Genomic DNA, 24,727 nt, shown 5'->3' on the forward strand with positions numbered 1-24,727 from the left:
TAGTAAAGAAAGCCTTTGTCCTTATTTTTAAAAGGCACGTCTTATGGCACGCAGGACTTAAAGCTAGGGAACTTACGCGGTCTGTCAGGTATCCTGTAGTCAGCATCTTTGTTGAGGGTCTCCTGCTGGTACACCCGTCGGACCACGTTCAGCTGCTGCTGACTGGACACAGTCGGGGCCCTGGGGACAACCATAATATCCTGGATTATGTATCTGAACTTTCGTAAGTGTAGGTATGTACCTACATCAGCCGACTGATCCGATCAGAGATGTACAAAGGAGATTGTCCTGATAATATCCAGGCTTATGTTTCTGGTCTTTCGTGAAAATGTAAGTATGCACATCAGTAAATAGATCCAATTTAGATACCATAGCGTCTGCTGGACCAGAATATCTGATTTTTTGCTATTTTTGGTCTAAAATATCTTTTACATTTACCTCTCGCCATAAGATGTTAGCAATGAATGTTAAGAATCTCTCATTATAAAAACATTATGTTTTAGTGACTTCTACTTTGTCTGTTTACTATACAATTCTCTTTATATAGTGTGTGTGAAGCATATTCAATCATATCTTGTTTGTTTACTTTGAGCGGAAATATTTTAAACGAGCGAATTGCATTGCTAGCTTCCAATTTGTAAGTTTAACACATTGTCGATTCACACATACGATTCATAACAACGTTATTTTGTAGCAACATGACTATTCTATCAACAAAAATAAACCTATTAACAAAAAGGAAAAAAAAAACAGTCTTAAATATTTACCAATTGGAAAGCTTCTCACTAATAAAAGAAATCATACATTTGGACTTGAAACTACCATCAAATACCATACCACTTGTGTACAATATTTTACACTCTCACGGTCTGAACTTTGGGTTTCCCAGAAAAATCCTGTCTCGAGACTTTTTTGCTATTAGAGAAAAAACATAGAGCTATGTAGCCATTTGATAAATACGTGTTATAATACTGGTCGTGGATTATATAGTTGACTTATTAATTCATAAAATATTACAGACATGCAGTTTGTTTACTGTTCACAGAGGAACTTCACCGCCCAGGCCTTGTTTGACGTCCACTGTCCACTTGACAACTTCTAACCACAGACATTTTCTTGACAATAAATTAACGCCCAGTTCCTTTGTACCCAGTATTATTCGACCTTTTTGAGTTTTTGGTTCAATGTTTAAGGTCCTTCTAACCTACAGACTGACATATGTGTTGCTGGGAAGTTGGTTGTGCGTCACATCTTCTTCCCAACAAAAAAACACAGGGCGGGCGTTTTGGGGGCTGTCTTTTGTAAATTCCAGACGTTCAAGTGTTGTCTATCAGCCAAGCTTGAATAAACGATTTTTGATTTTAATACGTTTAAGACTACGACAGACAAAACAGTGAATATCTTTGATATCAAATCAGGTTTGCTTTCTGCCGCAAATCAATTTCCCTAATACAAAGTTTATTCTACTATAACATGCACTTTGTACCCAACTATGCTTACCCAATAATTTAATTAAGCATACGACGTTGTTATCTCTTCTAATAAACCAACAAAAGCTGTTAATTAGCTCACATCATTTAGAAGTTAATAATTTATAGATGCCTACATACAAATAATATTATGATAGTAACTGAGCCGTGATTTTCATCCGTTTAAGATAGTTTTTGTCGCTCGTTAAAGCAATCTATGAAGTCACGCTTGTTAGGGCTGTTGCGTATATTCGATTAAGCAAAAAACGAATTAGTTTCGACGATATAAAAAGACGACTTTTATGCTTTTCAGTGTACAAAGTTTTGCGTCTGATTGTAGTATTTACTTGACTAAATCGAAATCAGAAGGCTCCGGAATACGTTTCGTGGAAATTGTTTCTAGCAGCGGGATATAAAATAACATAAACTTCCATATCGTTCTTACATTTCAGTAGAAATAAAGAATCCAGGCAGCTTAGATTTACAAAAAAAATAATAATTGAAAACTTGCCATTCTTCAGTGCAGTCATCATCGTTAAGCAAAGGTTCTTCTTCGTCATTCAATCCAAAATCTTTGTCAAATATCAAAAACGTTTTTTTCATACGCATCATAAATTTTGTCAAAATCCCCTATAACACATTTATTTATGAAACGTTTGAACGTGCACTCACTAGTTGTCACAGATACATGAATTTTAAACAACACAATGTATGTATGTATATTTATTAATATCTCATATAGCAGGATATTAATGACCAAAACAGGAAAGAAATATGTAAAACAAATAATGTTATTTACACATATTAATTCACTGTTCAATCATTTGAAAGAAAAACGAACTTGTCACAAAAAAAGTTTGGCACACAATAAAATTGTTTCGTTTACAGTCGCAAAATCCCTTCTAATTGCTTGTTACCGTTTCGAACAATAGTTATTTTAACGTTTATCGATAACTGGGTTGACGTTTGGTAAGCCAATCGGTTAGTTTTAAACTGAGTTCTAGCTGGTCCCGAGATAACGCAAGCCGACATGGCTGGACGGCCAACGATTGGGCAGTTATTAGCGAAATTTAATTCTAAATGACCTTGTATTATGAAATTTTTATTTAGTAAACTTTCAAGAATGGTCTAAGAACATGTTTGGAGTATTGTATTATTGATTTGTTTTTAGAATTTGTTGAACGTAGGTAATGATAAATAGGTAAATTGGAGGTAGCAGACGTTTTTGAATCAAAACATTGCCAGATTACCCTCACATTTTTAAGTTGACATCTTTACAGGTTGTGAATAAAATTGCGTAAAAATTACTTGATTTGAGACATAAAAAGCAGGCAAGCAGGTTTTTTGCATATTATCTTCGTGTCTTGCTCTAGTTCAGATTGTTTATGATGTTTACAACATATCCTACGAATTTATAACGCGTATCCAATTATTACAATACTTATATTTGCACCACTGATCTAATGTTTTATATAGAAAAGTAAGTCTTTACCTACAGAAAAACTTTAATACGTTAAGGTCTTAAGAAAGAACATGATGGGTTTTAGTCAGTAGCGTGTTCATACATTTTCCTGCGCGGGTTACCAGCGCTGCCAAGCGCCGATAAGCGCTTATAGGTTTTCAGCTTCTTCTAGCTTTCTTTCTGTATACGGCCTAAGAGTCTGACACTCCCTCCCGCTGCGACCACAGCGCGAGGGGTGATTTGATGGTATGAAATAGAAAAATTATAAACAATAATTTAGTAAAAAATATAATAATGTACATCGATCACGAGGTGTAGTGTCCCTGACCTGTTATCAGTAACTTCTGGATAGTCATGTGATGTCGATATCATATTATTTATTTAAAGTATATCGACCCCGTAGCCTTCACCGATTTAATGTAAACTGATGCGGAAGGATTTATTGCTTTTTAATATGTTGTTATGACTATTGCACAAACTTCCTAGTGATTCCTAGATTTTATGAAGACCAAGCAGCAACTATCTTACTTGAGACTTGAAGATTTATACATACTCGATTACATACATACACACTCGATTCTGCATCAAATTATTTTTATATACAACACTCTTTTACTAGACTAGAGCTCTGTTGGAACTGCCTACCTTAACTACCTAGATGAAAAGTATCCCATAAACCGCCACGACGAGCCAGAAGTTCCTAAGATTTGCGCCAAAGTCTTCACATATATATTATAAGTTTTGTGAGGTATACTTTGCCTACAAGTTTAATTTTAAGACGACGCATATTCTGAAACCCATTAGCTCCAATAAAGGTTTATTATATTCCCGATCGTAACATCGTAGCCGATAATAAGCAATACACGTGCTTGACGATGTATTAACAATGTAGTTAACAACTTGCTTATTTATTTTGCAATTACATAGACTTGATAATCAGAAATACCTTGTAATCATCGATTTTAATGTGACAATGTAACTCATGCGTATTTCATCAAGTTTTTATAAGCAATCTGTTAGTCAACAAAACGATTAATTGGCAATCATACACATGGTTTTCGATTTCTTTTATTGGCAATGGTTTTACATAAACACAATTACTATTTACTCTTGTGTGGATTTTGGGGTAGCGTGTATACTTTCTATTGATTTTATTTAATTTCCTTAGTAGCAATTTGGTCTTTGAAAAAAATTACGTTTGTGTTTGGTTAACGGAGTTAAAGTCAAGCATAAAATTGAAGTTAATCTTTTTATTTCGTCTTTATTTTCATGGGAGATTTTGCGATATTTCTGCTTTATCTTTACGAACTTAGCAATATTTTAATGCATCACACATCACTCTTCCTGGTTGAAGTGCACTAACCTACTAACAAATAGTCTAAAGATATGCATGCAAATTATATATAGGCCTTATCGTAAATACGTGGTGCAGTATAGTGCAGTTTGTTTGTGTGGTCAATATAATTATTTGTGACGTCATTATCCACTGTTTACTTACATGCTTATAAAAACGATGTCATGTGATATGGTTTGAACTTTGAATTTAAAGTTAACTTAGACTATCTAACTAACGGGCTAGATACAGCAAAGACATGAAAATTCTTGCTTTCTCATAAAGTCCAAAGATATGCAGTTCGGTGCCGTAATTTTTCGGTGGAAATTAATCTATTTTTTTGAGAATTGTCTGCAGTTTTCTTCAAGTCATGTATTCACTGAGAAACAATTGTTTATAAACACTGTTTCAGAAACAATATTTACGTGTTTCTGAAACATATAATTTTGTTTCTGTGGACGATGTGGTCGGCAGAGTTTCCGAAACATTGTTGCTGTAAACATCTACGTGATGTTTCAGAAACTGTGTATCTGAAACATTGTTTCCCAGTAAATACATGGCTTTAAATACTTCTCAAAACTATGTCTAAAGGTTTATTCTATAAACGATCTTCATAAAAAACTTTTTTCTGCATCCTATGGTTCATAAAACCATTTACAGAAATTTTCTCTTAGAAGTTCTCAATAGCCTTTATATTCGCAACAAAAACTTATGATTAGGTACGCATAAGAGACTGACATGATAGAAGAAACAAAAGTAAACTTCAAAAGTAGAATCGCTTTGATTAATCTAGTACAAAAATATTATGAAACAGCGGACGTGTGACAATGTACAGTTTTATCAACATTTATCCGATTACAGAAGGATTGTCATAATACATGGAAACTTACTCTTACTTACCTTGGTTTCGTATTTAATGTTCCAGTATGTTTACGTTTTCAAAATAAGCAAGAAATCTTACACTGCAGTAGGTACATGCACGTACGTACCCGGCCCTATCTGCAATCTGTAAACTCTATGAATAATTCCAATACCTACTTTTAAAATTACTGTCATTTGAAATATTGATTTGTGGTCATTTTAAGTATTTACACAAAGCTTATTTAAATTGCAATTTTTGAGATATTTCAAATATGTAATTGTATTGAATCTTTGGAACCTTGACTCGCATAGTAAACATCAATCATTAACGCGCCTTCGTTATTTAGAAGAGCAATACTCTGACACGTGCTATGTAAATTATATCAGGCGCTCATAGCATAGTAACAACAAACCAAGAGCAAACTATGACTGCGGTTTGATAAACGTAATTAGAAACTAAGTTCATATAAATGGCTTATTAATTAACTACTAGAAAGATGGTCAGAAGGAATGAAATTATGTCTTCATTTGTAATAGGAATTAAACGACGCATCAACCTGTTACGAGCTATATTCTGAAAAATATTAAGACACACTTTTGATTGAACTTCCGAACCCTCTTAATTAGGTACCGTTGTTTTATAAATCCGATCAGATTAATATTGACAAGTTGTCAGTCGACAGCCGTCACTTGAGATAAACATGTATTTTTCCACGGTATCGGTTATCAAAGACGTCCACTGAAGATAAGAACCGCACATATTGATTAAATATTGATTTTTTATCTCCTGTGACATTGCGGTAAAAGTACTGTTACTAACCTTCTTTTAAATACTGCATTGGTTTTTGTTTCGGTGTGAGATAATTTGAAATTTTTGCGTGTTTACCGTATGGCTCTAAAATTACATTCTTTTTATGTTAAAGGGTAGTTTGTGACTGATGCTTTTGTTTGATCCGATTTTGAAAAATCTTTCACTATTATAGAATTCTTCAGCGATTATATTATTTTCCCGGTTGCGTGAAATATTGCCCTAGAGCCGCGGTTGAAAAAGCAGGATTATATACCAACTGAATTTGAGTTGGTGCACATAATTCATACCACAAAATCCGCGAATAAGTTTACGTTATTATAGATTTTTTGATCAAATGCTACGCACTAAAAGATGGATGCCATTTAGATATCAAAACAATCAAGGCTCTGTTCTGAGGCTATGCATCATTATCTAAGCAATAAGTGCTTCAATGCACAACTGTTCTAGAATACTTAACGTACTAAGTACCTACCTACTAATAATAATAAGGGACCGATTCAGAAATATACAACTCTGCAAGTATATTAATCCGGCGGTGCATATTATGACGTTTTGTCTCAGGAACATTAACTACCGATAACTTGGACCCTGTTCACTGGATACCAATAATTATGTTTATATAATATCTCTGTTAAAGAAAACATATGTGCTTTGCAGTGGGTTAATAAAAATGGCTGGTGGTGATGAATAAATACAGATCATAATAATACCTACCACATATGTAGCTTAACAGAATACTTTATACCTCTTTCTCTGCCTATCATAATAATATTGACACTTATAACGATAGGTATGCTAATCTATATATGTGTGAATTGCATAAAATAATGCTGACTTTCCCATAGTAATGACCTGACAAGAAATGCTACGCATGAGAAAAAAAAGTCGCGGTGTAATCAATCCTTTATTGCTTGGTACCTAATTGATGAGTAAGATTAATAATATAAGTAATATAAATATGAACTAAGCGTTTTACGTAACAATATAAACCCTAATTTCAATTAACATATTTGACGAACCGAGTGATTTCGTTTCGTGCGGAAAGAACGAGCGGAAAGTTCGCATGTGTGAAAGGGCTGGCATGCATTTTCGACCACATTACCACTCACCATAGGGTAGATGAGACAGTAGTCATACGCAAGCCTACCATAAAGAAATATAAATCCAGCTTACCATCCATTAGGGTCCAATTTCTCCTTCTCCCATTCAGCTCCTTTGTCACTGTTCCTCATATTTATATCACTGTATTTGTATATTTTCACCACTGAAGTTCCACCACATTATCACAGATTTTTGTTTTTATCTCAACACTTTTCTCCTTAAATCTACTGTCAATTTGCTCTTGCTCAATAACTCTGTTGTCTTTGGTAATCGAAGATTATTATTATTAGCTGTGGATTTCAATAAGTTAGTAAAGTTATCCTTTGTTTTGCTATTATAGATTAAAATATATAATTTGTAGAGCTATATCAAGTTTCAATCTTTAATCGCAAAATATAGGATAGACTTTTTATTGGAACCCGCAGTTAGAGATGATACAAGAATGAGCCTAAATAAGTTGATATTTTATATGAAAATCATACTGCAATTCTTTACGAGTTTCTTTTTAAAGATGTAACTTGTTTTTTTTTGTCAACAAGTCTCTTTCTAAATTGCTGTCGTCTCCGTGGAAGCAAGCAGTTGAAAAGTGATTGTTTAATCTTTTTAAGTGGTGTATTAATTAGCTAGTCATCGTCAGCAATTTACTTGTCTCGGCCTTACTTTTAAAGCCTTCTAATTGACGTCATTAGATTTATTTAGCTGTTCTTATAAAATAATACCTTTGCGATTAACTTTATCTCGGCATCTTAGACTTAATCTTTAAGACTAGACACACTTTAATTATTTGTTTTAGCGTCTAATTTTATAATATTTGCATTAAGTCGCATTTTTTTTCTTTTATTATTAATATATTTGTTGACATAACACAGTTCGACAGACTAGAAAAAAGACATGCACTGAGACATTGTTGAAACACATATTTAGCATTTATATATGATGTTTAATTTTACACGCTACAGCTACGGCACTTAAGAAAATGTAGGTACGTAGCATCAATTTGATTATAAAGCAAACAATAATCAAAATATATTCCCATTACACTTAAATCACGTTATAGTTGAAATTAACGTTCAATTTGAATTTGCAAGAAACCAACCAATACAATAATGATAGAAAACCAACTTATTTTGTTCTTAATTAAAATGATTTGTTTTTTTTTTTATACGCGACACTAATGACTCTGTTCTTAATAATTCAGCCAGCGTGCAAAATTCCAATTCACCGTAAAATGTTTTTGTAGAAATAAGACAAAGACAATCAAAAACTGAATGTTTTCACAAAAGCAAACCTTAATTATACTTTTAACACTTCATATACAGCGTTACTAATTTCTTTGTTCAATACCAAAGACTGGGATAAAAGATAATATGTCTAGATTATGTACAAGAGTTTTATCTTTTGCGCAAATACGATGATACCTTTGTAAATAGATATAAGATCTTCAAGAGGCTTTGTAAGAGCGTATTTCAAAACAATTAAGAGTATTGTAAATAGATATCACGGGTTTTAAGTTTATTAATAAGCACATGTGTTCCACGTGATTTTTTACGTGAAACGAATTGTACTTATTTGCAACAGTGAACTGTTATTATTTGTCGGGGGCAAAATTCTCCTGAAAGTAATATAAATCAGGGAAAATAAAAACAGGGTCATGGAGATTTTTTTTTTACTATGACAGTCCTATTTTGAAATGGGATAAAATCTTATAATCCTATTATGTATATCCGACCAAATAAGTTTGATTTTAACATTCAGATTTTGCATTTATAGTACAAAATAATGTATACGTAGTAGGCTACATATTCATTTATTATAATTAAAACTTATTTAAAAAGTATATGTGTGCATCCCAAATGAACATGACGATTTGCGAAACAAGCCAACTGTGTTAATTTTAATGCTATTGATGCTAATATTATGCACAAAATTGTAACTCTTCGAAATTTCCACCTAATTGTTATCGTATTAAAGTTCAATATCATTAACTGGAAGCTTTATCTACCTCAGTGAATAAACTATAACGATTTATTCATTGTGTGCACTTCGCAATTAACGAGGTTCAATGAACTTTACTTTTTAATGGCTGCCGTGCGGACGGGGTTTTAAGAAATGGAATTTAATTTTTAAGTACCTGTGTTATTTGTATGTAAGAGTCTTAACCCTTAAATGCATGATTTTACCTTTTTAAATACCATAAATTGAAACAGTTAGGTAATTAAACATAGATAAAGGGAAAAATATAGAAAAAATATTTATTTTCCAAAAAGTATATTTTTATAAAAAAAACTTACTGATGTAGATCTACATCAGTATGCATTACAGTTAATAATAATAATGTAGCCTAAGTACTATGCTATTAGAAATAGCCTAATTATGGAATTAGGCTTACTGCAGTGAATGAAAATCTTTGAAACAGTTGTTTCTCTGATTTAGACACAACGGTACCTACATTACATTTGGTACACGACCATTGTGTCGTGCCCTTACAATTGGGCATCTTGCACCGTAATCGATTCGTGTGTGAATTTCTTTCACGAAAGAAGGTGAAAGTGAACTGAACCCAGCTACCCGGGCAATTCAATAACTCTTGGTTAGACTGTTGTCAGACTTACTGACTTATGACTACCCGCAATGACAGCCAAGGATGTTCAATGACAGCCGGGACCTGCAGTTTAACGTACCCTCCGAAACACAGTCATTGGTGTCCAAGATATACTTAGGTAGACAGTACAAACAAAGTTAGAAAAGTTGCATTGGTACTTGCCTAACCTAGAATTGAACCCGCGCACTTGAGAGGTTGGTTCTTTACCGACAAGGCCATCACGACTTAGGTACATAATGATTATAAAAAAATTAAAAAAAGAAAGACATTGGTGTTATTTTTCAAAGAAAATCAGATTACAGTGTTGATTAGCATTGTTTTTTAGCCATATCTCAGAACGGACAAACAATAGAACAAAGCTGTCATAGTAAATGTTGTTCCAGTTAATAAGACCTATCCATCGATATGCATGACTTTGTTATTGGTGGGGTTTAGCATTATGCCCAATATCCAGTTGGTACAGTATAAGGTTGAAATGTTAAATAATAGTAACAATTATGGACCCTAACGGGCACAGCAGGTAGGACTCAGAAGACTTACACTTAGTGGAACTTAGTTTTTCCTCTTAAAACTTGAGATATCAATAGATTATTAAGTTAACTTTACTTTAACTTTTGCACAGTTTTTTATCTATATCTCAGAACGGACAAACATTTCAGCAAAGCTGTCATAGTAAACGTTGTTTTACATAAAAAGGCCTATCTAATGATATGTATGACATTGCTATTGATGGGGTATACCAGGTCCCATATATTTGTGCCCATTGTCCTTTGCCTATAAAAACTCTTTCGAAAAGTCAAGCTACTTTCATATTCCAAAGAGTGAAGAAGATTCTTCATGGAGAAGAATCGGTAAGAAACTCGATAGAAACCTTTCAATATTTTTAGAGAGAAAAAACTGCAATATTTAAATTCAGAAGCTTTGATTAATTTTACTGAAACGTAAATTCAAGAGTAGGTACACACGTATGAGAGCTGATTTTGTATTTTTCCATTTAGTACCATGATGTTGCATCTCCATTGTCTTATAAAGTAAACGAAGCGGTGGGATACTAGGTATAGTATCTACACACTCGTATATGTGTACGTGATCACTTATATCATAACAATGATCTTTTCTTGGCGGCAGGACAATCTGGGTGGCTACTTGGGAAATTGAGTAAGAGGGTGCGGAAAATTTAAAATTCACTACGACTATATTAGGTAGATTAATTATTTACATGCAGTAATTGTTTACAAAATTTAACAACGTTTGGAAGACTCGCTAATTTTACAAAGTTAGGCGTTAAAGGTTTACTTTAGTTTTTCGATCTATTTTTTTCATCCTATATTTAGGTACGATAGGTAAGTTAATTTTTTGCCAAAAAGAGTAACTGCCACACTCAGAGTCATTTAATGGTTACTTAAGTGGCTCCTTAGTATAGATTTAAAAAAGCTCACTCTCAGAGACAATTAATGATCCGTTACCATCCCTTAATGACAATTAAAGTTAAGTACAGCAAAACCTTTACTTAACTTTCTAATGATTGATTTTGACATTTATGTTTAAGGTTATAAAAGTAAATAAAATATTTTAAAGTCTCAGGAATAGAAGTGTTTTAACAATAAAGTAAAGATGAGTGATTTGCTTGACTTTATTGATTTTGTAGACTATACCAGAAGGTTTAGAGTAGTGGAGCCAAATAAGAAGCCCAGGAGGAGTAACATTAGAAGTCTATAGGAATATAAAAGGGTATTTTTCTATCAATGTTCAAGCAGTCACTGGGACAAACTTGGAATTTTATGATCTAGTAGCCCGGTGGCCTGGCAGTACCCATGATAGTTTTATTTATAACAGCAGTGCAAGTAAACAAAGACTGAATACTGGTGTGTTAAAAGGGATAATTTTAGGGGACAGCGGGTATGCAGTTAGCAATGTGCTACTGACACCGTTTTTATCACCAAATTCAACTGCACAAGAAAACTACAACAGAAGCCAAATAAAATATAATGTGGAATACTGTGGAAAGATGCTTTGGCATTTGGAAAAGAAGGTTTCCTTGTCTCCAACTTGGCATGGGCATTAAGATGGATACAGTTGTGGCTGTTATATGTGCTTGTGCGACACTGCATAATATTTCTTTACAGGTTGATGATTTGGTTCCAAAGAACTGGGAATCTCCTCATATTGAGAATGATGATGTTGTCCTGAGTGAAAGGCGTGAAAGCACAACCAACAGCAATGGATTTTTGGTGCGACAATCTATAGTTGATAGATTTTTCTCATAATATAATTTTTAATAAATAAAAATCCATAAAATAAGAGGAATACTATTTTAATTGTTGAACAAGAGGCCAATTATGTAGTACAAAGTTTATTTGACTTCCTCGTTGATCTAGTGGTCGCAAGCGCGGCTGCTGTGCTCGAGGTCTCGGGTTCGATTCCCGGGTCGGGCCGAAATCGCTTTTTGGGTTTTCTCAAACTTTCACAAAGCAGCCCGTAGTCAGAAAGTTGGTGATTGATTCCTGATTGAACTCCTGTGTTATACTATCCCATGCTGCTTGTTTCTTGGCGACTGACTTGCCATCTGTTATTTAAGATTCCACGATTGGTCTCTTTTTAACTAATTGTGCTAACAAAGCTTTTTCGTCCGCCGTGAAATTAGCCACACGTTTGCGTGGGGCTCTTGTTCCTGAAGACTCCTAAAGTGAAACAAGCACAAGTTAAATTCTTCAAATACATGTGTGCAGCTACTAATGTACATAGAAACGAAACTTACCATGATAATATGTTAAGATAAAGCTATTTATTTCAGAGCTTATCACACTTTTCCACACACTTTTCTTTCCTGACGGTTAACGGAACAAGAATTTTAAACGTAACCTTGACACTGACAGTACAATATTGACAGTGATACCAGAAAAAGTTTCCATGTACTTTATATCATTTACATGAAAATAGGTGTTTTTACGTAAAAACGATCCCGAAATTAACAAATTCTTATTTCTATTGTTGATATACAAGGTTTTAATGTATTTAAATAACAGTTTTTGCTACTTAATAATTTCACATTTTAAGGTGCGGCTACACCTTTCGTTTATCGATAAGCATTATCAAAGACAATTTGACGATACTCTGCCCTACGGATACTTAAAGCTGTCATTAACTAATGAACCCTTAAATTTCGTCTCTGGGATGTATCGTTCATTAACAGATTTAATGATAGTTAGTTAAGGACTCATTAGGACTAATTTAAGTATCCATTCTGAGTGTGGCAGTAAGAGTTTCTAAAAACCACGTTATTAATTTATGCTGAAATTCGTTCAGAAAACACACATCAATCGAGTACTTAGCTGATTGTTAAGTTTGTTTGTTTGCTTAAAATAAAATTTGAAGTTTTCGAATCCAATGTAAAACCACTTTTCGCTGCCTTTTAGTTTTAAATGAATTTATTTATTTAAATATTTTATTACATTTAAAAACGCACTTTTTCTAATCACTGGAATTTCACAGACTAAAAAGTGAAGACTCGATAAAAAATTGCGCGCGTAAATGAGCCGATTCGCGACGCGTCGACGTAAATCAATGGTTAAGCGATTACTGGCATTGTAATACCATGAAGGTCGTGAATACGTTGATATAAAAACTTTTTGATGCCGATAAAAAAATAACGTTATGCAATGATTGCTAATTTCATTGAGGTTTAGTATGATAAAGTGTTATAATGTTAGACATCATAAAATTATTGCTTGCTATAGTTTAGTTAGACTTGCAGCAAGATAATCAATGTAAGGCCTGTAGGTAATCATTACATTCTGATAATTTAATACTAAAAAGAGATCGCATAATAATTTCTTGCACTGCAAAAAAGCTTTATATGTATTATACCTTTGCATTATTTTCTTATTCTCTAAAATCAAACTGTATATATTATCTATTTCATTCGAATATGGGAGTATGCATCCTGAATGTAGTCCTGGTATTTCTATCCTGATAGATGCAAGCACTCGGTTATTAAAACAGCAACATCTGGTAATTTTATAACGTTATCTACTTATTAATAAAATACAAAATGCAATAACGTACACGGTTTCCTATTTCAGATATCTGCAGCCTTATTTATTCGCAGCTGGCCAGTTAACTCATAATATTTTCCATAATTATCAAGTGTTATGTTATGATGTCGCCATTTTGCATCGGGTGATGAGATGTGATAGAATATAACATGAGATTCACGTGTAGCGTGACTTTGTCGTGTTAGCTGGAGATCATCCGATAATCATTCTAAGTGTATAGTTATTAGAGTGTTTGTCCATCTGTTGTATCTCTGAATGAAAATTTTGGAGTTTTCTTTGGCAGTGCCTACTCCTCTTGACGTTTAATTCTAGATCGAATGTACTCTAAAACTATCTATCAAATTCATTTAGAGGGAATAATGAAAAAATGCTCTGCCTCTTATATTAATTTGTGAGGGAAAGAATACTAAATTGTTGCGAAATGATGTTCGATTTCTACATAGTTCACCTAGAATTTTGGCTAAGACTTTAGGCCCCAGTTCATCGGAAACATAAATGTCAGTTTACATTAATATATATATATGAATTGTTATGCTACTGGGCATTGAAAACTTTGCAAAGTTATCAATGGCAGATCGATCGCAACAGTGGATAACCATCCTAAACAGGTAAACTGTTCTGATAATATAATTTGACAATCTTCGATAACCGATATCTAGTGTGACGTAAATGTAAAGTAGACTTCCTTATTTTATTTCGAAATTAACACGGTTTCGAAATGTTCGCGAATATGTACATTTGGTACATAATATGTACCTACATACTTCGGAATGTGTGAACAGTAAATACGTACATCTTTGCGTAGATATGTACATTGTACATAAAATCTATATTCGTTTGACTGCCTCGTTGGTCTAGTGGTCGCAAGCGCGGCTGCTGTGCTCGAGGTCTCGGGTTCGATTCCCGGGTCGGGCCGAAATCGCTTTGTGGGTTTTCTTAAACTTTCACAAAGCAGCCCGTAGTCTGGAAGTTGGTGATTGATTCACCCGTGCATCGGAGAGCACGTAAATGTCGGTCCTGCGCCTGATCTCTTTCCGGTCGTGTCGGATTGCCGTCCCATCGGGTTATGAGAGTGAAGGAATAGGGAGTGCACCTGTGTCTGCGCAAATGCTCGTGCACTATAATATGTCCTGCGCAGCTGGCTGAGTGAGAACAGCCGCCGTAGCCGAAAACGGCCGTGGACGCCATTATTATTATTCGTTTGTGTTTTGTTTGAATTTCTTATATTCTGCCAAGGTCTGAAATATGTAGCTAGCTACTTTTCTATTTTGACATTTGTTAAGATCTAATTTACGTTACGAACTTACCTATGTTTAAATTAACTATTCAAGTTAGGTAAGTTATATTAACACTACTTACGTTAACAACTCATATTTCCTTAAGAGTTCCTCACAAGAAACTTGTTATTTCTTCTGAAGGCCAACTGTTATTACAATATCTTCAATTATTATTAAAAATACATTTGTAACAATAGCGCTGCCTCATAACCGGATAGCTCGCTGTACGACTGAGATGAATTCAAGGAGGATGAAATAACTTACCTACTCGCCGAGATGTTTTAAATAACAAAAGTGGACTTGAATATTAGTGTAACTTAACTACAGAATAAGTAGTTGACTTAGTTCTAATCGTAAAACCTATCTGCTCCGAAGGTAGCTACTGTCACCTCATAATTGTAGTCAAAAAGTACCTAAGTATGGTTTTGTTCGACTAGTGACTATGCGCCAATTGAGATGAATTTTCAGTGATGGTGCATAAATGTATCTGCACAAATAACTGTATCAGATCTCATATTTCTACCTAGCTACAGAACTATCGTGCTAAGAAATACGGCAATATAATAGCTCGCTAAATCTATCCTGTAGGTACTTAATATATTTTCTGCAGTTGCAATCAGGAATTTAAAAGTGCAATATGCTGTTATAACTAACAATCGTTTCCTATTACATGACGAGGTCGGAACTATATTTTTCCTTGTCATATCTAAATATCTAACAAATCGGAATGATCATAACTCTTAGCACGTGTCTAGTCTTGGATGATATCATTTTATCATAATCACTTGATTGGACATCTTATCTGTGCAAAAAGAGCTTAAGACCTCTCGGAATACGTATAGGTGTTTATTTACCTACTGGTCAAAAGTGAAGGAAAACATCTCGAGGAAACCTGGACTATAGAGAACATAAAGTCTGAAATCACCAATCTGCATTGAGCAAGCGTGGTGATTAATGCTCAATCCTTCTCTGTCAGAGAGGAGGCCGCAGCCAAGCAGTGGGACGATAAAAAGGTTGATGATGATGGTTTAGTTTACTATGTTGTATTTAACAGATTAAAAGTTTGATCGAAAAGTTCGTAGCTTCCTGATAGCTTCTATGTTTTGCAATTTTCCTCGAACAGGGAAAACCCGTGGGGAAAAACCTCATATCGATCCAGTAGTTTTAAAGTTCAGCATGCAATACAAACGGATAGCATCTCATTCAAGCTTACAATAATGATTATTACACCTCTAGCCACAAGACATAGGTAGCTACAAGAAATAGGTATTATTTAAGCCACTTCAGAGCAATTTAGCGTGTTTCTCATTCATAGTCAACATGTTTTGTTTTATTCGTGTATGCGTAAACCGCTTTAGCTTCGAGATATTTTTACGTGCCAAAGCACTATTTAACAATTTTACTAAAACTAATTTAACATTACTACCAATACAAAAATTCTATAGTCTACAATTTGACGTCTAATTACGATAATATCGTACATGAATTCGTGACGAACACGTGGTTCCTCGCGCACGTTGCGTCAGCCGGGAGGCGCGCACGCAACTATCCCAACACGCTAGTCGCTACGTTTAGCTCTGATCTTGACCTTAGTGGAAAGATCCGATACTATTATAGTGACGGTTTTCTTTTAATAGTAGCGTGGCACGTTTGTCATTCTAATTTAGAGTGATAGAGATTTATGATGATTTTGTTGCCATGCTGTAAACTCAAAATGATGGTTCTCTTGGCGACTTTTTGTATTTGTGGTGATAACGCTCAATCTTTCTCCATGTGAGAGAAGGTCTGTGCCTAACATTGAGACGATAGAAAGGCTGTAACGACTAACGATTTGAGTAACAGTGAATTCTAACAAAACTTTGATTTTCAGTCGAGATTTTAGCTATGTTGTCTGCAAGCAATTACTTTATTTATCTATTTAAATCAGGTAAAACGCCCATATAAAATACTACAAATAAATATACTTAACATTAAATTATTTACTAGTACATATTTTATATAAACAACTTAAAACTAATGCACACGAATGTCACAAATGCGTCGTGTTACGCTGCATTATGTATAGTGTTGTTCGTTCGTATACTACAAAAGTTAACTACCGCAGTTACTTCAACAAACCATTAAAATTAATTGCAAGACTACATGATTGCATTGTTGATAAGCAAAAAAGTAACGCGAGTTAGTGTTCGTTTTTAGTCTTACCTTTTTGGGAAGTCGGTAAAATAGTAGATTCCCTTTCGTATATTTTAAGAATTAAATCCTTTCTAGAATGTCTTTCAATAATATCACAGTTCAATGGCCGCTTTTGGCTTTTTTAGAGTTCCTAATATGTAATTGGTACGTTAAAAAGAAGTTTTTCCTCGTTCATACGAGTAACACCTTAGCTTGGGGAAATACGTTGAACTGACCAAGTATGTAGGTATATTATGTATTTGTTTAGTTGGTTAAAATGAAGTCTTTACATACACTGTAAGTATGTTTGTAAAATGAAGGAGGAGGTTGTTACGCGAATGGCAGATGTATGCATTATTATGATTGATTTTCTTTCGATAACATGCATGCAAGAAATCAATTTGAAGAGAGTGACACAGACTTTTATCAAGCTTGTTTTGTTTTAACTTATTAAAAGGGGCACATTACATAACTCACTAAAACATCTTTTAGGTACTTCTTATTGCCATACACATTTGTTTACTTGATTGAAAAAGGACCATGAGTCAAATTGGGCTCATTGTCCAACAGAGTTATAGCATATGCCGTTGTGAAGGTTTTTGTTTGTACTAAAATTGTTACTTTGGGCACTACCTTCAATTCCATGGCAAAAAAAAGATATGCACCTAAATAGGTTTACATATTACGTAGGTATACATTCTGGTAAACAGAAACAAAATGGGTCGAGATGCCATCGCTCAGTATTACTGGTCGTGTCTAACAGGTAGACGCTCAGTAGGAAGTTGTGCTCATATCATTTCAATAATATGGTGTCTAGGGTTAGGCAGGCACTCACAATTTAATCCACCGGCAGGATATTTAGACGACATTATTATTGATATTGATTGAAATGTTAACAAAAATAATTGTAACTGTTAGCAGCTGTTTTATTTTTTATGTATACATTAAACCTGGAATTAAAACTAGTTAAAGGTGTTCAATAACAAAACCTACACTGCCATAACAGCACTACTTTTTGCAGAATATTAGTTTATTTATGGTCGGAGAAAAATATTTATAGCAAAATAACCCCATGGATTCTTCGCAAAAATGAGTTTAAATCTTTATATTTAGTGCTTTACAAGTATATTCAAAGTGGTCTCATCTCTGTTGGTGGGTGAGCCCAGGCTTCATACATTTTTGCCCATGGTCCTTTAGTTTTTCTTTAAGTAATTGGTTTGGTAAATAATGTAAATGCATATTAATGAGATTGAATTAAATTTTTACGATAAGCAGCATCTAACAAGGCAGACTTTATTACACACAGTCTTTATTTTTAAAGACCTAGAAAGGCGAGTATTTAAGGAAAAGCTTTCATGGCCGATCTTTGCGTGTTAAATTGCCGTTCTTCCTGCATTTTCAAGGAAAGTTGATTTGAATGGATTTGTGATCAATATCGTTATTAACCATTCCTTTGACGATCATTTGTGATGATAATACTAAAGGAACCTTGTTGCAGTAGGTATTCAAAACTGCGCGTGAGAAACCGGTACCTAAATTTTTGAAGGTTTTTTTGATATTTTCTTCGTATTTGAGGTTACGCCTCATCAGTAACAGGGTCAATGTTTTTTGTATATGTAAAAAAGTAGGTATGGCCAATTATGATGTAAGAGTTCTCAAGAATTGTATAACAAAAGACATGCTGCAAAATAAATAAATGCTCTCAGTTGGTGTACCTAGCATAGTAGGTAATTTGTTAGATAATATCCAAATTATATGTATAGGTATAAATTAGAATAATCTGCTTATTTCATTACAGTTTTTTTAATGCCAAACGGTGAGATGCAGGTCACTTTAGCCTCTGCCGGTTGCACCGTGTATGGTGTTACGATAGTTAATTCTACATACAATTTTGGCACCATTATAGTGATGTTGCGAGTTTAACCGGTTAGTTATATCGATATCGATATATCATAAATGTTGAAATATTAAGAAAAAGCGCGTAAAATAACTAGCAGTCAGCATATGATGCACCATAGTGTGTATTTTGTTCATACATTTTGTCAATAGGCAAAGTTATGATTATGGTTTGGGTGTGTGATATTTTTTCAATTTCAAACCATTAATAATTTTTTTTATCAGTTCGAAACCTATGGTGCAATGTTTAATCTGTTATTATTACGTCAATGATTTCTTGCAAGTCCAAAAAACCCGATCGGCTTTTATTACTAGAATAGATACCTACCTAAATAGATATGTACATATGTAAATGTTTGCGTACTGTATTATAACTTCTTATATGTCCGTGAAACTGTGCTAAATTGTTTTCAGCGATTTAGCGGTGGGATTCGTGTTACATTTACGACAAGAAATATGTAAAAAGTAAATTGCATGTTTAGACTGATGTTTATAAAGATGATAATATTTTTTTATAAATAGGTAATTCAATTATTGTAGTCTACTGTACGTACGCGGCATATTTTTTTTCTTATGAGTCCATTCCATACGATATTGCAAAAATATCGAGTTATTTTGCGGACTGTGAACTGCTAATGGATCATTAATTGAGACCACATTGAAACAGTCATTTGTAAATTATGTGTTAGTTAAACAATGTGTGTGAATCTCTTTTGTTTGTGTTTTATTTGGTTAATGAATAAGATTCTTTCAAATTCAGTACACAGCGACAGCCCGCGAATTCTTGGGAAGTGTAGACAACTACATAAAGTCATTCCATACGTTTATGGTATTAGGAAAGTCCCGCGATGCCTAGTAGTTATTACAAAAAGAAACTTAAAATAATGTATTTTTGTCTTGTCACTATGCAACGCGGAAATATGAGAACAATTTTGTAAATAAATACCTTCATAAGGAAAAGATCAAAAAAAATACTTAGAGGCACTAGGTTATTAGGAATATAGCGTATAACGCTATGTGCATTATTTTAACCTAGTTGTAACTGTAGGAAGAAATATAAATGGGTTTGGTATTTACATCGATATATTTACATAATATTTACAAGATAAATTGAGACAATAAAAATATACATTTTCTTCCTACCAAAGAGAAAAAACCGACTGCCGACTGGTTTGACAAGTCTTCATTTTTACGAACGTAGCTGCCAAACCAGCCGGCCAGTACCAATAAGTGGCGAAAGAGGTAGGTCACCACATCACCCCCCCCCAGAGACCTTCAAGGGCGACAATAAGCTGGGAAGTGGACGCGACGTCCTGACCGCGTCGTTCTGATGACGCCATCGTCAGCCGAAGGTAAGCCTCGGTTATCCGCGTCAGGTGAGTAGTGATGAGTGTTATTGTCGAGTGGTGACTGTGGTGAGTTATGTGCGATAGTGTTGTGTGGTGAGTGTGCTGTGGTGTCAGGGTCACGCAGTATGAAGGCCGGCTTGATGCGGTCTATCGATACTGTGACCTGTTTACCGTTCACCAGTAGTTTGAACACCTTGTCACCTCGTTCGAGCACCTTGTGAGGTCCAGAGTATGCCGGTTTCAGACCACCACCAGCAGTGCAGTCCCTAAGGAACACGTGCGTGGCTGTAGCCAGCTCCTTGAAGACAAATGTCTTGAAGCGGCTGTTGTGTCTGACTGCTGGTGCTGGCTGCAAACTCCGGACAATACTCCGAAGCCTAGAAAGGTAATCGGTCATGTCGACCGTTTCCTCGACCTGCGGGTCGAAGAACTCGCCTGGAAGGCGCAGTGGCTGGCCGAACACTAACTCGGCAGCGGAAGCCTGTACGTCTTCCTTGAAGGCACTGCGCACTCCTAACAGCACAAGTGGAAGAGATTCCACCCAACTGCTGCCTGCGTGGCAGGTGATTGCAGCCTTCAGTTGACGGTGGAATCGCTCCACCAGTCCGTTGCAGGCTGGATGGTAGGCAGTGGTCCTACGATGCTGAAAGCCAGCAATGCCGGATAGGCACTTAAAGAGGGCCGATTCGAACTGCCTACCGCTATCGGTAACGATATCCGATGGGCAGCCGAATCGGGCAATCCATCCACCCAGTAAGGCCTTTGCCACGGTTTCTGCAGTGATGTCTGCCAGGGGTATTGCCTCAGGCCATCGCGTAAAGCGATCGACGGCGGTGAGACAATACCGGAAACCTTGACACAGCGGCAAAGGTCCTATGAGGTCAATGTGGATGAAGGCAAATCTCGCCTGGGGCAACTTAAAGGTCTGCAGTGGTGCAGAGACGTGCCGTGTGGTTTTAGAGCGCTGGCAAGCCAGACAACTCTGAGCCCAGTTACGACAGTCCTTCCTAACCCCAGGCCACACATAGCGGGCTGCAATCAGCCTGGCAGACGCCTTAGTACCAGGGTGACTCAAGGAGTGCAGGCTGAGAAAAATTGACCTGCGCAGCTCCTTGGGTACAAAAGGTCTAGGCGTGCCGCTGCTGAGGTCGCAGTACAGCTGCTGTTGTGAACCTGGGACGCTAACCAACTGCAGACGCAGTGAGTTGTCCCCGGCGAGCAGCTGCTGCAGCTCCTGGTCATCTTCTTGTGCTGCAGCGATCCTCTCGACGGGCACAGGTTGAGTAATCTCCTCAACCCGCGAAAGGGTATCCGCCACGACATTATCCTTCCCGGAGATGTGCCTGATGTCAGTAGTGAACTGAGCAATCAGGTCCAGGTGACGGAACTGTCGTGGGGAACAGTTTTCTTTACGAGAGGTGAAGGCGAATGTGAGAGGTTTGTGGTCCGTGTAGATCACGAAGTCACGAGCCTCCAGCATATGCCTGAAGTACTTCACGCTCTCGTAAATAGCGAGCAGTTCACGGTCGTAAGGAGAGTACTTAACCTGCGCGTCGCTCAGCTTCCTGGAAAAGAATGCCAGAGGCTCCCATGCTCCTCCGGTACGCTGCTGTAGAACTGCACCTATAGCCTTGTCAGACGCATCCGTGACCAGCGCCATCTTGGCGGTGCAGTCAGGATGCGCCAACAGTGCTGCTCGACACAGACTGTCCTTGCAGCCCTGGAACGCCTCACGTTGGTCCGCTGTGAAATTGACAGGGTGCGAACCCTTCACGGAGTCGGAGAGCAGGCTGTTGAGAGGTGCTTGACAGGCTGCGGCATTCGGGATGAACCTGCGGTAGAAATTTAGCATCCCGAGGAATCTGCGCAGCTCCCTGACCGTTTTTGGCTCAGGAAAATTCTGGACAGCCTCAACTTTGGCAGGCAACGGTCTCGTCCCTTTGGAAGAGATGTGATACCCTAAAAAATTAACCTCCGACGCACCAAAGACGCACTTAGCACTGTTGATGACCATACCATACTCTCGCAGTCTGGTGAACAGCTGACGCAGGTGCAGCTCGTGCGTCTTTTGGTCTTTCGAGAACACCAAAAAATCGTCAAGATATGCGTATGTAAAGTCCAAACCCCTGAGCATCTCATCCACGAAGCGCTGAAACGTCTGTGCGGCATTTCGAAGCCCGAACGTCATGAACGGAAATTCGAAAAGCCCGAACGGAGTCGTGATCGCAGTCTTCGGGATGTCATCCGGATGCACTGGAATCTGGTTATAAGCCTTAACTAGGTCAATCTGCGAGAAGATGGTACAGCCAGACAAGCTGTGCGCGAAGTCCTGGATGTGCCGGATAGGGTATTGATCCGGGACAGTGCGTGCGTTCAGCATCCTGTAGTCGCCACAAGGGCGCCATCTATTGCCCTTTTTAGGAACGAGGTGAAGAGGCGACGACCACGGTGACTCGGATAAACGGCAGATACCGGACCGCAACATGTCATCAAACTCGGCCTTCGCAATTTTTAATTTGTCCGGTGCTAATCTGCGTGGGGATGAAGATACTGGTGGCCCTGGCGTAGTACGAATGTGGTGTACTGTATTGTGTTTGGATGTGTCGTGTATGCCGCGAGGTCGAGTGATGTCGGGATATTCCCGCAGTATGTGTGTAAACGCGGAATCACCGAGACTCACCCTCACCGAAGACACATCATCAGAGCGGCGGACAGGCGACGCCGGGGTGGAGAGCGTAGTATGGTTGTCGATGAGGCGTTGGTTCCTGCAATCGACAACCAAATTATAATAAGACAAAAAATCCACACCTATTATCGCCCTTGTAACGTCTGCAACAATAAATCGCCAGGCGAAGTCGCGGCGCAACCCTAGGTTTAATGTTAAGCTCACAAAACCGTAAGTGTTTATCACAGTGCCGTTTGCTGCACGCAGTTCATACTCTGTTTTTCCTAATCGTCGCGGAATCGCCGACCGGGGGTATACACTGAGGTCGCTGCCGGTGTCAACCAAAAACTGTATCTTCAACCTTTGGTCGGTGACGAAGAGGCGACCAGCGCTCGGACAATCATCGGCCGCCATCACAGATTGCCCCGCGCATTTCCCGACGTTGTGTAGTCGCACGGTTTAATACACTTCTTAGCGTTATCACCGAACCGCTGGTGGTACCAGCACTGCGATCTTCTGGAGCTGGACCGGTGACGTGAGCGACTACGGGAACGGCTTCTGTTGCGGGATAACCTCTCGAGCTTGAGCGCCATCTTCTGCATCTGCCGGTTTAGCGCGGCGATCTCGGCGTGCAGACCGCTGGTGGACGACGACGGTGCAGTGGCGACGGCAGCTGTTGATGCCACCTGCGCGGGACCGGTGATGACGTGGATACGGTCCGCTAACTCGGCCAGCTCGGCCAAGTCCAGCTTGGATTGCGACGCCACTATGGTCTGCGTACCTGCTGGCAGACGGCTCGTCCACATCGTCCGCAGAAACTCCTCGGGAACACCTGGACCGGCGAGGTTGAGGAGGTGCCGGTAAAACTGCGACGGCTTCCGGTCGCCGAGCTCCTCGTGCATGAGAAGCTGCTTCACCTTCTCCTCGCGTGAAGCTGACTGCCTCTTGATGAGCTCGGCCTTGAGCTTTTCATACTTATCGCTGGCGGGCGGGTTGGCGATTATGTCTTCGACGACGTCGGCGTATTTCGGGTCGAGGTGACCCGTGACGTAGAAGTATTTCGTCTCGTCGGTTTTGATGTTCGCCAGCGCGAATTGCGCGTCCATCTGCGCGAACCAAAGCGCCGGCTTCTCAGGGTAAAACGGTGGAACTCGCACGCCCACGCGGCATGCCTCCGCAGCGTCGATGCCGACTTTGCTAGTCTCAGCACCGTCAACGTCGGCTTTGCTGATCGACATTGTTGTCGTGCTCAGACGGGGTCACCAAATGTAGGAAGAAATATAAATGGGTTTGGTATTTACATCGATATATTTACATAATATTTACAAGATAAATTGAGACAATAAAAATATACATTTTCTTCCTACCAAAGAGAAAAAACCGACTGCCGACTGGTTTGACAAGTCTTCATTTTTACGAACGTAGCTGCCAAACCAGCCGGCCAGTACCAATAAGTGGCGAAAGAGGTAGGTCACCACATAACTAATTGCGAATGGTCGCGGGGAGTTGATGAGTCAACGAAGCTGATCACGGTAGTAGCACAATATCACACAAATACCTATTATGTGCTATATACCTACAACTAAGCTACTTATTAGGTGATGGGCCTACCTTTACCTTCTTAATCGTCAGGTACCGTAGTTCCTAGGAACTTTATATTATTTCCACAATCAT

The 24,727-nt window shown here is 37.4% G+C and overlaps 1 protein-coding gene across 14 annotated transcripts in view; it reads right to left on the reverse strand.

Moving 5' to 3' along the window:
* LOC124639510 (solute carrier family 26 member 6) overlaps positions 1-24,727 on the reverse strand; it is a 52,900-nt gene that overhangs the window by 13,272 nt on the left and 14,901 nt on the right. For 3 of the 14 annotated variants that reach the window (XM_047176922.1, XM_047176918.1, XM_047176921.1), the window contains exons 2-3: positions 7,110-7,264; positions 77-180 (exon numbers count right to left, since the gene is read on the reverse strand). In XM_047176922.1, the coding sequence (XP_047032878.1) occupies positions 77-180; positions 7,110-7,168 (163 nt within the window). In that variant the 5' untranslated portion in view covers positions 7,169-7,264. The other 11 variants (XM_047176917.1, XM_047176919.1, XM_047176923.1 and 8 more) reach the window with 9 other exon arrangements.

The sequence above is a fragment of the Helicoverpa zea genome, chromosome 19 (assembly GCF_022581195.2).
Source record: "Helicoverpa zea isolate HzStark_Cry1AcR chromosome 19, ilHelZeax1.1, whole genome shotgun sequence".
In the NCBI taxonomy this organism is placed as follows: Eukaryota; Metazoa; Arthropoda; class Insecta; order Lepidoptera; family Noctuidae; genus Helicoverpa; species Helicoverpa zea.